The sequence below is a fragment of the Ranitomeya imitator genome, chromosome 3 (genome assembly GCF_032444005.1).
Source record: "Ranitomeya imitator isolate aRanImi1 chromosome 3, aRanImi1.pri, whole genome shotgun sequence".
NCBI lineage: Eukaryota > Metazoa > Chordata > Amphibia > Anura > Dendrobatidae > Ranitomeya > Ranitomeya imitator.
Genome location: NC_091284.1, coordinates 41366640 through 41378754, shown reverse-complemented (window position 1 = coordinate 41378754; position 12115 = coordinate 41366640). Strand labels below are relative to the sequence as shown.

General features: G+C 42.4%; 1 protein-coding gene across 7 annotated transcripts in view; it reads left to right on the top strand.

Moving 5' to 3' along the window:
• Nucleotides 1-12115, top strand: part of GRIK1 (glutamate ionotropic receptor kainate type subunit 1) — a 376723-nt gene that overhangs the window by 253204 nt on the left and 111404 nt on the right. For 4 of the 7 annotated variants that reach the window (XM_069760823.1, XM_069760824.1, XM_069760822.1 and 1 more), the window contains exon 9: nucleotides 10216-10260. The exons of the other annotated variants lie outside the window; for them this stretch is intronic. In XM_069760823.1, the coding sequence (XP_069616924.1) occupies nucleotides 10216-10260 (45 nt within the window). The remainder of the gene's footprint in view (nucleotides 1-10215; nucleotides 10261-12115) is intronic. 7 annotated transcript variants of the gene reach the window in all.

Below are 12115 nucleotides of genomic sequence, written 5' to 3'. Positions count from 1 at the left end.
TCATCACAACAGTTGAATGATTTACAGCTAGCAGCCAGCCTGAGTACATGTGGGGGTTGCCTGGTTGCTTGGGAATCCCCACATGTAATCAAGCTGTCTAGTAGCTGTAAATCATTCAGCTGAGGCGATGAAAACTAAATCTCCGAACACTAACAAATACTCGGAGGTCACCCGAGCGTGCTCGGGAAAACCCGAGCAATGAGTACACTCGCTCATCACTAGAGATTGGGTCTTGTTGGGCGGCATATTCTCGTGGAGTCTGCAGAGCCATCGATCAAATAAATGTATGGCCCACCGACTGTGGGGGAACTACAGCAAAGTTCTATTTATTGGAATCGGCATTGTGGTCCCTTCACTGTTAGGATTGGTGGGCTACCTTGGTGATACGCCAGTGCTTTATGAGGTGGGAAAAACGCCTTTTGTATAACAACTCTCAATCGGTTCCCATCATTGAACCCCTCCTTTCCAAAATTGATAACTCTCTTAGAGGGATCATTTTATAAACCATGTAACTCCACATTAATTATTTATTTTTAACCCGTTTGTCATTTTTAATGGCTGATTAGAAAACATTTATTGCACCCACGAGTAGAACACTATTAAGAGTAACTTTCACTCGTTCAAAATTTTTTAGTTCAATACCTTGTTAACAAAATAATCCCTAAGCTCTCCTGATTATGACGAGCTTTTCCATTTTGAGCTGTGATGCTCCATTGCCGAGATATTGACATTTGTTGCTTTTGGTGCTCAATATGTGAAATTTCTGCTTTCAGACCAACTCAGCTTTTCTTCAGAGTCTTCTCTGGGGCCTGCGCTTTCACCCCTCCCTTCCTGATGCTGCCAGTCTCAACTCGTCAGCGTCTAAGACTGCTAGATCAGTTGTAGAGCTGTGATTGGCAGCATCTGGAAGGGAGAGTTGAAAGCGCATGACCCCAGAGAAGACTCTGAAGAAACATTCAGTTGGTCTGCAAACAGGCACTTTATATGCTGTGCTCCAGAAGCAACAAATGTAAATATCTCGGCAATGGAGGACTCAAAAAGTAAAAAAAAGTGGCAGAATCAGAGGCACCCAGGGATTTTTACAATGTATTCAACTCATTTTTCAGCGAGTGGCAAGTCTTCCTTAAGGTGTACTTGTCAGCAGGATTTTGCTAAGTAAACTACAGGCATTGTCATGTTTCCGCTGTTATACTGATTAAAATATTACCTGGGCGGAAGCAATCTGTCTTGTGGTTCTTGTGTAATCAGTGTTAGAAGTTTTCAGTTAATGAGATCCTCATGCTCTGGGGTGAGACTGTAGGCAGAGTCTTATCTTCCTTCTCTAGGTCTAAGAAACCAAGGAAAGACCTGCCCACAGGCCGCCCTGAAGCAAAAACATGTTTTTCATCTGAGAGACAGTCAGAGACAGCCAGACAAAGAGAGAGATACAGCCAGCCAGAGAATGAGACAGCCAGCCAGATAGAGAGAGACAGCCAAAGAGTCTCTTTGTCTCTCTCTTCCTTGCTGGCTGTGATTCTGTGGCTAGCTGTCTCTCTCTTGCTGGCTGTCTCTATCTAACCCCGAAACAGCTGTCTGTGGATGGATACCATGCTTGGCATAGGTGGTTTTCCTTTATTGGATGTTTTCCTTTATTGGATGCTGCCCTTCCCTTGGTTGTTCCTTCCCAGGGAAAGGCCTGGCTATTCACTGCCTGCGTTGAGAAACACGTGATGGTGTCTCTGCAGCTCCTCTACATGCATTTGCATATTTGGGGGCAGTGTTCTGGATCACTGCGTTGAGAAACACGTGATGGTGTCTCCGCGGTGTTGGATGTTTTGGTCTCCACGAGGTCAATCATCCGTGCCTTTATAGTCTATCTGGCTGGGTGGCTTTCTCTCTGGCTGGCTGTCTCTCTGGCTGCCCATCTCTGTCTCTCTCTGGCTGGCTGTTTCTATTATGAGGAACATGTTTGTGCTTCTGGGCGGCCTATAAGCAGGTCTATTCTTGGTTTCCCTGGCTTAGAGCAGGAAAATAACACTCTGCCTACAGTCTCACCCCGAAGCATGAGAATCTTATTATCTGAAAACTTCTAACACTGATTACACAAGAACCACAAGACGGATTTCACACCTCCCCTTGAGAAAGCCATGCTGTAAAACGGCGAAACGTACGTCAGGGTGCGTCCAGTTGCGCATTACGGCACCAGTAAGGTTAACCCTTATTCATTCTGTCTAATACCTATGTTAAAAGGTTGTACCTACATGGTGGCATGTGAGATGGAGCTATCATGAACTGTGGACATTATCATGCATTAACCATTGGGACAGAACTTGTTCTGTCCTCCCCCTAGAGGTCTTGAAGGGATATGTTTGGACACACAATTGGGAAGGGCTATTGACCTTATACACTTTTAGTCCTTTTCATTGGACGATCATATTTATATGGTGCTGTATGTTGCTTATTGGTGTCCTTTACCATCATATATATTCTTTAAAAAAGAAAAAAAAATTGGCAGTATATGTGTGATTGTATTAATAAAGATTTGCCATAAGTTTTTCTACCATTAAACTCCTATGTTTCTCCTTTTTTTAGTATATGGTAATGGAGTGGTATACAGGTAGCTAGGTGATGGCGCTTGGCTTACCGATTAATATGAGTCTGGGCATTTTTGTATTGATCTACCGTCCCACCCCAAAGCATGAGAATCTCATTAACTGAAAACTTCTAACACTGATTACACAAGAACCACAAGACAGATTTCATCACCCAAGGTTTCATTTTAATCAGTGTAATAGTGTCAATGCTTGTAGTTTATCCTGTTGACAGGTTCTTTTTACGGTGCTTTAATACATCTGCCATAGTGACAGTTTCTCTAGAATAACTCAGAACTAGCTTTGACTAATCTTCTGATATGTTACATGGCGTCCGGTACCTTGTTCAGCTCATCATGGAAACCAGAGCAGATCAATGTATGGAGTCATGAGAAGTAGAAGAGTTTGTATATTCCTCTGCTCGTGTCTCTGAGCAAATCCAAAGGGCGCAACACTGAGCTTCTGTCCCTGTGTTTCGATGATTGATGTGGGTCACTTAAAATTCCCTCCACTGATCAAACCTGTGAGAATTTTTTTTTATTAGGAGGATTCAAGGATTTTTTGGGGAGTTTAATGTTAAAGGCCGTCAATATCAGATTGTTACCTCTGGCTGATATTGCATCTCAGATTCCATTCACTTTAATGGGAAGCTGTCAGATGATTCATGGCGTGCAACCATGGGCAGGAATAATCTGGACCAGGCCCCCACCAGGCAGTGTTTTAAGAGACAAAACGGCTTAATGAAAAGTTAGGAAACGGAAAGCATCAGACTTAAAGTATGTTCACACATTGCATTTTTGCAGATTTTTTTAAAATCTTTTTTTTTTTTTATGCAAATTAAAAGCTACTTTTTGCAGCTATGGGATTTCCAAAATCTCATGCACACGCTTCCTTTTTTTTTCTTGACTGAATTAGAAAACTACTGCTTTTTTGTAAACATGCAGCATTTTTTTCCACCATAGAAAGCAATAAGAAAATATTTTAAAAAAGGCATGCGTTTTTGCACCTTTTTGGTGACTGAAACTAACGTTATTAAATATGTACCGTAGACTCATGACGCATATAATCTGCCCCAAAAACAGCAAAAGTGCAGCAAAACCTGCCTTCTGTAAGCAGCTCTTTTTTTACTTCTGTGTCCACAGCTGAAAATGGCCCCAACGTTCCAGAACGTGGGGAGGGAAAAAAAAAATGACTTCTGTGCTCCTGTAGAAACGTTTCAGTCTTTAAGGGGTTAAAACATTCTGACCCTTCCGCCTGTTTAGAAGAAGCTGAGCGATTTCGCTCCGGTGCACGGCGGCGTCTGCGGATCCTGTAACCCGCGATATTTACAGCCAATAACTCAGTTCTATTAGCGGAGTAACAATAATCTTGTTATTACGCTTCAGACGCTTCCATTGTTTTCGTCTCTCTGCCGCTTATCTGTAACTTCCATAGCAGCCGGCCTTGTAAATGGTGAAGGCCAATTAAACCCAGCGGTCTCCATCATGCGACGTACGGCCAGGACGGCAGCCGGCTTCTTGGCAAACCTCCAGGTTGTTTTTCCCATTTTATTTTCGGAGCTGCGGACTGACCCAAAACGCACTCGTTTCCCTTCCAGCTCGTAATGAATCGTCGTCTTCATGTATCTCCGTAGGTGGAAATCCATTGAATGTGACGTGATTTACCGCCTCCTCTATAGCTTATTGATGTACTCTACAGTGGGGGAAATAATTATTTGATCCCTTGCTGATTTTGTAAGTTTGCCAACGAACAAAGACACGAACAGTCTATAATTTTAAGGGTAGGTTAATTTTAACATTGAGAGATAGAATATCAAAAATAAAATCCAGAAAATCACATTGTATAAATTATATACCTTTATTTGCATTTTGCAGTGAGAAATAAGTATTTGATCCCTCTGGCAAACAAGACTTAATACTTGGTGGTAAAACCCTTGTTGGCAAGCCCAGCAGTCAGACGTTGTTTCTAGATGATGATGAGGTTTGTGCACATGTCAGGAGGAATTTTGGTCCACTCCTCTTTGCAGATCATCTCTAAATCATTAAGATTTTGAGGCTGTCGCTTGGCAACTCAGATATTCAACTCCCTCCATATGTTTTCTATGGGATTAAGGTCTGCAGACTGGCTAGGCCACTCCATGATCTTATTGTGCTTCTTTTTCAGCCACTCCTTTGTTGCCTTGGTTGTATGTTTTGGGTCATTGTCTTGCTGGAAGACCCAGCCATGACCCATTTTTAATTTCCTGGCAGAGGGAAGGAGGTTGTCACTCAGGATTTTACAGTACATGGCTCCATCCATTCTGCCAATGAGGCGGTGATGTAGTCCTATGCCCTTAGCAGAGAAACACCCCCAAAACAAAATGTTCCACCTTCATGCTTGACAGTGGGGATGGTGTTCTTTGGGTCATAGGCATCATTTCTCTTCCTCCAAACACAGCAAGTTGATTTAATGCCTAAGACCTCAATTTTTGTCGTATCTGACCACAGCACCTTCTCCCAATCACTCACAGAATCATCCAGGTGTTCATTGGCAAACTTTAGACAGCCTGCACATGTGCCTTCATGAGCAAGGGGACCTTGCAGGCACTGCAGGATTTTATACCTTTACGGAGTAATGTGTTACCAATAGTGTTCTTGGTGATTGTGGTCCCATGTGCCTTGAGATCATTAACAAGTTCCCCCCGTGTAGTTTTAGGCTGATCTCTCACCTTCCTCATGATCAAGGATACCCCCCGAGGTGAGATTTTGCATGGTGCCCCAGATCAATGTCGATTGACAGTCATTTTGTATTTCATCCATTTTCATACTATTGCACCAACTGTTGTTTCCTTCTCACCCAGCGTCTTATGGTTTTGTAGCCCATTCTAGCTTTGTTCAAGTCTATGATCTTGTCCCTGACATCCTTACAATATAAAGCTCTTTTGGTCTTGCCCATGTTGTAGAGGTTAGAGTCTGACTGATTAATTGAGTCTGTGGACAGGAGTCTTTTATAAAGGTGACTATGTAAGACAGCTGTCTTTAATGCAGGTAACGAGTTGATTAGGAGCGTCTGATTGGTCTGTAGGAGCCAGAACTCTAAATGGCTGGTAGGGGATCAAATACTTATTTCTCACTGCAAAATGCAAATAAATTTATATAATTTATACAATGTGATTTTTTTGGATTTTATTTTTGATATTCTATCTCTCAATGTTAAAATTAACCTATGCTTAAAATTATAGACTGGTCTGTTGTGAATTCAGCTTTTGGGCTCCCTCCGGTGGTTATAGAGGGTAATGCAGCTGTGCCTGGACTGCAGGAGTGGACATGTGTATCTACTAATTGCAGGTCTGACTGGGGTATATAGCTTTGCAGGATCCTTTAGTCTGTGCCAGTTGTTCATTGTTCTTGAAGGATTCACTTCCCTGCTGGTCTTTCCAGTTTGCTGTGTTTTTCTACAAAGATAAGTCCTGGCTTTTGTTTTTGCTGTCCACCTGCTGTGGACCTTATAGTTCTGTGCATTTTCATGTTTTTGTCTTGTCCAGCTTGGTCTGTGAAGGATTTTTTGCAGCCTAGCTATTTCTCTGGAGATGCAGATATACCCCCCATGTCTTTAGTCAGATGTGGTGATCCGTATTTTCTGCGGTGGATATTTTCTAGTGTTTTTATACTGACCGCATAGTACTCTGTTCAATTCTTTCTTTTTAGCTAGTATGGCCTCCTATGCTAAAATCTGATTTCATATCTGCGTATGTTATTTCCCTCTCCTCTCACAGTCAATATTTGTGGGGGGCTATCTATCCTTTGGGGATTTTCTCTGAGGCAAGATAGGTTTCCTGTTTCTGTCTTTAGGGGTAGTTAGATCTTAGGCTGTGTCGAGGGGTCTAGGGAGTGTTAGGTACCCCCCACGGCTACTTCTAGTTGCGCTGCTAAGTTCAGGGTTTGCGGTCAGTACAGGGACCACCTTCTCCAGAGTACGTCTCATGCTGCTCCAAGGCCACCAGATCATAACACTGGTCATGTCTAATTATAAATCAGCAAGGGATCAAGTAATTATTTCCTTCACTGTATATCTAATCTGACAGCGGCATGATAAAGGGGAGAGATCCTGATTCCAGTGATGTATCACTTAGTGTACTAGGTGCAGCAGTTGTGATAGAATCCCTGTTTTCTCTGCTGCAGATCTTGCAGAGCTCAGAATGCTGAACTTTGTATAACCCCGCCCACACCACTGATTGGCTACTTTCTGTGTACACTGCACCAGTTCTGGGAGTGGGATTGGACTAGGAGGCACGAAACACTTAGTCCTCTAGTGATAATCTCCTGCTGATAACTGAATTTATTGAAACAGCCCAGTAAGTGATACATCCCTAGAATCAGGGTCTCTGTCCTTACATCATATTTTTTCAGATTACTTATCTAAAACCTGCTGACAGATTCCCTTTAATATATAGCTACCCTCTTACAATACCACGTACTGCAACAATTGCCGATCTGGGTGGAATCTGATCTTTCGGATCCATGGATAAAATGCAGGAATGTTCAGAGAACCGCCGGAACTTGACAGAGTTGTAGGAGGAAACAGAAGGGAAATGTCCCCAAGGCTCCAAGAAAAAGGGTAGCCCTCTCTGACACATCTCCTGGTTACAGCTATAATCTCATGAAAACTAGTGACTGCCAAGTGCATGTTCAGGGGGTGGGAATAGGGCTGGGAAAGGAGGAGGTCTCGCCTGTAAAAATAAAAGTGGGTGTAAACCCCACTGAGTTCCATTTTATAGTAGAAAAGTATCTACAGGGAGGGCCATTTATATGGATACACCTGGGTGGGCCATGTATATGGATAAAGCTAAATAAAATGTTTTTGGCACATTAATATATGGGTGGGGAAAAGCTTTTCAAGATGGGTGCTGACCGTGGCGGCCATTTTGAAGTCGGCCATTTTGGATTGCATCTTTATAAATGGCCCACCCAGGTGTGTCCATATAAATGGTGTGTCCCTAACTAGAGTCCGATGGACCCAGCTTCAAAATTTGGACCTTGCCCCCCCCTTCCCCCACATTTCGGTCAGATGTAAGGACCATTGTAGTGTTCTAAATTGTGCAAGGACATACATGTTTCCCCCATTATGTAGTAATCTCCCATCCTGATATACATGTCCCCATGCTGGTATATATGTCCCTATCCTTTCATGCATTTCCCCATCCTGACAATATGGTCCTCATCCTGGTATATATGTCCTCCATCCTGGTGTATATGTCCCATCCTTTCATGTCCCCCATCCTGGAAATATGTTCCTCTTCCTGGTATATACAGTGGGTACGGAAAGTGTTCAGACCCCTTTAAATTTTTCACACTTTCTTTCATTGCAGCCATTTAGTAAATTCAAAAAAGTTCATTTTTTTCTCATTAATGTGCACTCTGCACCCCATCCTGACTGAAAAAAACAGAAATGTAGAAATTTTTGCAAATTTATTAAAAAAGAAAAACTGAAATCTCACATGGCCATAAGTATTCAGACCCCTTGCTCAGCATTGAGTAGAAGCACCATTTTGAGCTAGTACAGCCATGAGTCTTCTTGGGAATGATGCAACAAGTTTTTCACACCTGGATTTGGGGATCCTCGGCCATTCTTCCCTGCAGATCCTCTCCAGTTCCGTCAGGATGGATGGTGAACATTGGTGGACGCCATTTTCAGGTCTCTCCAGAGATGCCCCATTGGGTTTAGGTCAGGGCTCTGGCTGGGCCAGTCAAGAATGGTCACAGAGTTGTTCTGAAGCCGCTCCTTTGTTATTTTAGCTGTGTGCTTAGGGTCATTGTCTTGTTGGAAGGTGAACCTTCAGCCAAGTCTGAGGTCCAGAGCACTTTGGAAGAGGTTTTCATCCAGGATATCTCTGTACTTGGCCGCATTCATGTTTCCTTCAATGGCAACCAGTTGTCCTGTCCCTGCAGCTGAAAAACACCCCCATAGCATGATGCTGCCACCACCATGTTTCACTGTTGGGATTGTATTGGGCAGGTGATGAGCAGTGCCTGGTTTTCTACACACATACCTCTTAGAATTATCACCAAAGAGGTCTATCTTCATCTCATCAGACCATAGAATCTCATTTTTCATAGCCTGGGAGTCCTTCATGTGTTTTTCAGCAAACTCTATGCGGGCTTTCAGCTTTCACATGTCTTGTACTGAGGAGAGGTTTCCGTCGGACCACTCTGCCATAAAGGCCTGACTGGTGGAGGGCTGCGGTGATAGTTGACTTTGTGGAACTTTCATCTCCCTACTGCATCTCTTGAGCTCAGCCACAGTGATCTTGGGGTTCTTCTTTACCTCTCACCAAATCTCTTCTCCCACGATAGCTGTTTGGCTGGACGGCCAGGTCTATGAAGACTTCTGGTGGTCCCAAACTTCTTCCATTTAAAGATTATGGAGGCCACTGTGCTCTTAGGAACCTTGAGTACTGTAGAAATTTTGTAACCTCGGCCAGATCTGTGTCTTGCTACAATTCTGTGTCTGAGCTCCTTGGCCAGTTCCTTTGACCTCATGATTCTCATTTGGTCTGACATGCACTGTGAGCTGTGAGGTCTTATATAGACAGGTGTGCGCCTTTCCAAATCAAGTCCTATCAGTTTAATTACACACAGCTGGACTCCAATGAAGGAGAAGAACCATCTCAAGGAGAATCACAAGGAAATGGACGGCATGTGAGTTAAATATGAGTGTCTGAGCAAAGGGTCTGAAGACTTATGACCATGTGATATTTCAGTTTTTCATTTTTAATTAATTTACAAAAATGTCTACATTTCTGTTTTTTTTTTCAGTCTAGATGGGGGGCAGAGTGTACATTAATGAGAAAAAAATGAACTTTTTAGAATTTACCAAATGGCTGCAATGAAACAAAGAGTGAAAAATTTAAAGGGGTCTGAATACTTTCCATTCCCACTTTATGTCCTCCATCCTGGTATATTTGTCCCCCATCCTGGTATACTTGTCCCCCATCCTGGTATATTTGTCCCCCATCCTGGTATTGTTGTCCCCCATCCTGGTATATATGTTCCTCATCCTGGTATATGTGTTCTCCATCCTGTTGTTGTGTTTTACTGCATAAAAAAACATTATTCTCACCTTCCTCCCCTCCCACACCTCGTGACTTCCTCTTTTTTTATCTGACGCAGAAGTCCACAACGTGCATTCGACAGGCAGAGCTAGAAGTCATTGCTGTGCGCCGCCAGTGGCTTGCATGCCAAAGTCAACTGCCGACCTCTGATTGGCCGCAGCTTGTATTACAGTGCAGGGAGCCGGCGGGTCTCTACACTGCAATGCATTTCAGCTGGATGTGCACCCTGGGACGCACATCCAGTTGGATTATGACCTAGTGTCAGCGGGATCCTTACTCCCTTGGGCACGCCATATTGTCAAGAGAAGTGTTAACATCCAGTTGTCAATTTATTCCTACATTACCAGGAGGACTAACACAGGAAACACTCAATACACAGTTTTAAGAAAATATATTCAAGAATACAAGTATTTACTAGAACTGAAATCCCAGTAGAGAGCGGACCGGAATAGAAAATATATTGCTTTTCCACATACTTTATTTATAGAAGTTGGAATTTATAGTGTGAAATATTTTTCTATCGTTTTTAATGAAATATTTCTTCATTTCCTCAAGGCTGCAGGAGACACTACAAATCATTTAAATAAAGTTTGGAAAAAGGTTTGTACATTGATGTAGTGTCGGTGCCCCCCTGAGATCGTGTGTTTTGTTTCACCTTTCGTCCTATAGTTCCTGTCTATATTGTCTGTAATTTCAGTTTATCGTCCCCCAATATGTCACCCTAAAATGTCTGTGTATGTAACCGCAACAGATTGCAGTGTAATAAAAGCGATACAAAATGTGTGACCTTTCATATTATTTTTTTTATTATTTATTAAAATACCGTAGATCCAAAAAGTTCAAAATAATTTCTCTGGGTCACAACTTTTTTTTTAATACAGCTGTCCCAATCCCTTACATAGCCATAAAGTAAAAAAGATAAAATTTTGAATTCCAGTAGCCACCACTAGGTGGAGCCAATTTATCTAAACTATAACCCAGTATGCATATAACACCTTAGCTCCCTCTAGTGGCAGCTGCAGGTAATCACATTTTTTTTCTACAACTGTGTAGCTCATGTGGAGAATAAAAGTAACCGAGAAATATTATAGAATTGAATTAACATAATTTTTTTTACAATAAAAAAATAAATAAATTACAAAAATATCAGCGTTGAGGGCATTAATGCAAAGCTGCTGTCCAAAAACTTGAGGCAGTGTTTCCACATTCCACATATTTCAATATCAGTCTGTTGTTGAATTTATTTTCCCGCCGTTAGGTGTATGCAGCTACTATGCAGACCTATGTGTCAGATGTGTCCTTTTGCCCTAACCAACCTACAGATTGTAGAAGAGGAGCAGATGTAAGGGAATCATAAAGAGCCTCAGGATCAGACTACACACAGAACTCGCTTGTAGTCTGTTACCGCAGAGACGCATTGATCTGCATAGGAGCTGCGTGAAAGCAACGGTAGAAGGTGTTTCTGATATTAAAAAAAAAAAATGAGCACATGGACTTTAAATAATGAAACCTGGGCAAAATTATTAAAACGCTGCATAAATTCTGCTACCTGAATGTCCCTCCCGCAGGATATTAAGATAATGCGCTAATTGTATCGGATATAACCTGATTTCCGCTGTTTTGGATTTTAGCTCTCAGTCGTAGTTACCTGGGGCACTGTACAATTATTTTTTTTCCCGTCCTCATTAAATCCTCTTATGCTCCATCAGCTTTATTCTCCTAAACCCCCCCAAGGCCGGAATAAATCAGCTTTAACTCGCTCTTTTTTTTTTATCATCCATTGTAGTAAGGTTTTATTTATGTGCGGACAGATTCTGCCACGTCTGCCCACCTGCTTTGGTCCGTGCATCCCCCCTTAGGACATTTCCACCGATCTGTCAATTGTTCTTAGCTGGAGAAACCCCCCCAAAAAAGGGGGAAATGAAAACTTATAAGAAATCTACCTAATCCTCTGTGGACTAATATAGACTCCAGGGAACAAGCAGCGTGTTACAAAGTGACCCCACAAAGTTACCCCGGACCACTGTCTGTCTTAGTAAATCATTTTATTCCCTAGGAATTTTTTTTTCCATAATTTTGTATTATGCTGCTCCTCTGTTATTCCTCCTGGAAATGTCAAGTGGGCGTGACTGTTCTCTTATCAAATGGGTGTGTCTCTACACAGTCTGTCACTGACCGCTCTGATTGGGTGTGTAGTGACTGTAAAATCCAAATATATCAATGAATTCATACATTTCCAAGAGGAATAACAGAGGGACATGTAGTGTCAGTCCGATCCCAGTATAGTTTCCTGTAGAAAAGACGTAAACATGTAGCAGAGCTGAATGTCATGCCCTGCTGGGATCCCCAGAGATCCTGGCACCAAGTGACTAAATTCTATAGCATACCCATAGTCTGTTGCAATTATGAAGATTCCCATCCCTCCCTTCTAGAAGACGCTCTCCATTCTGATATT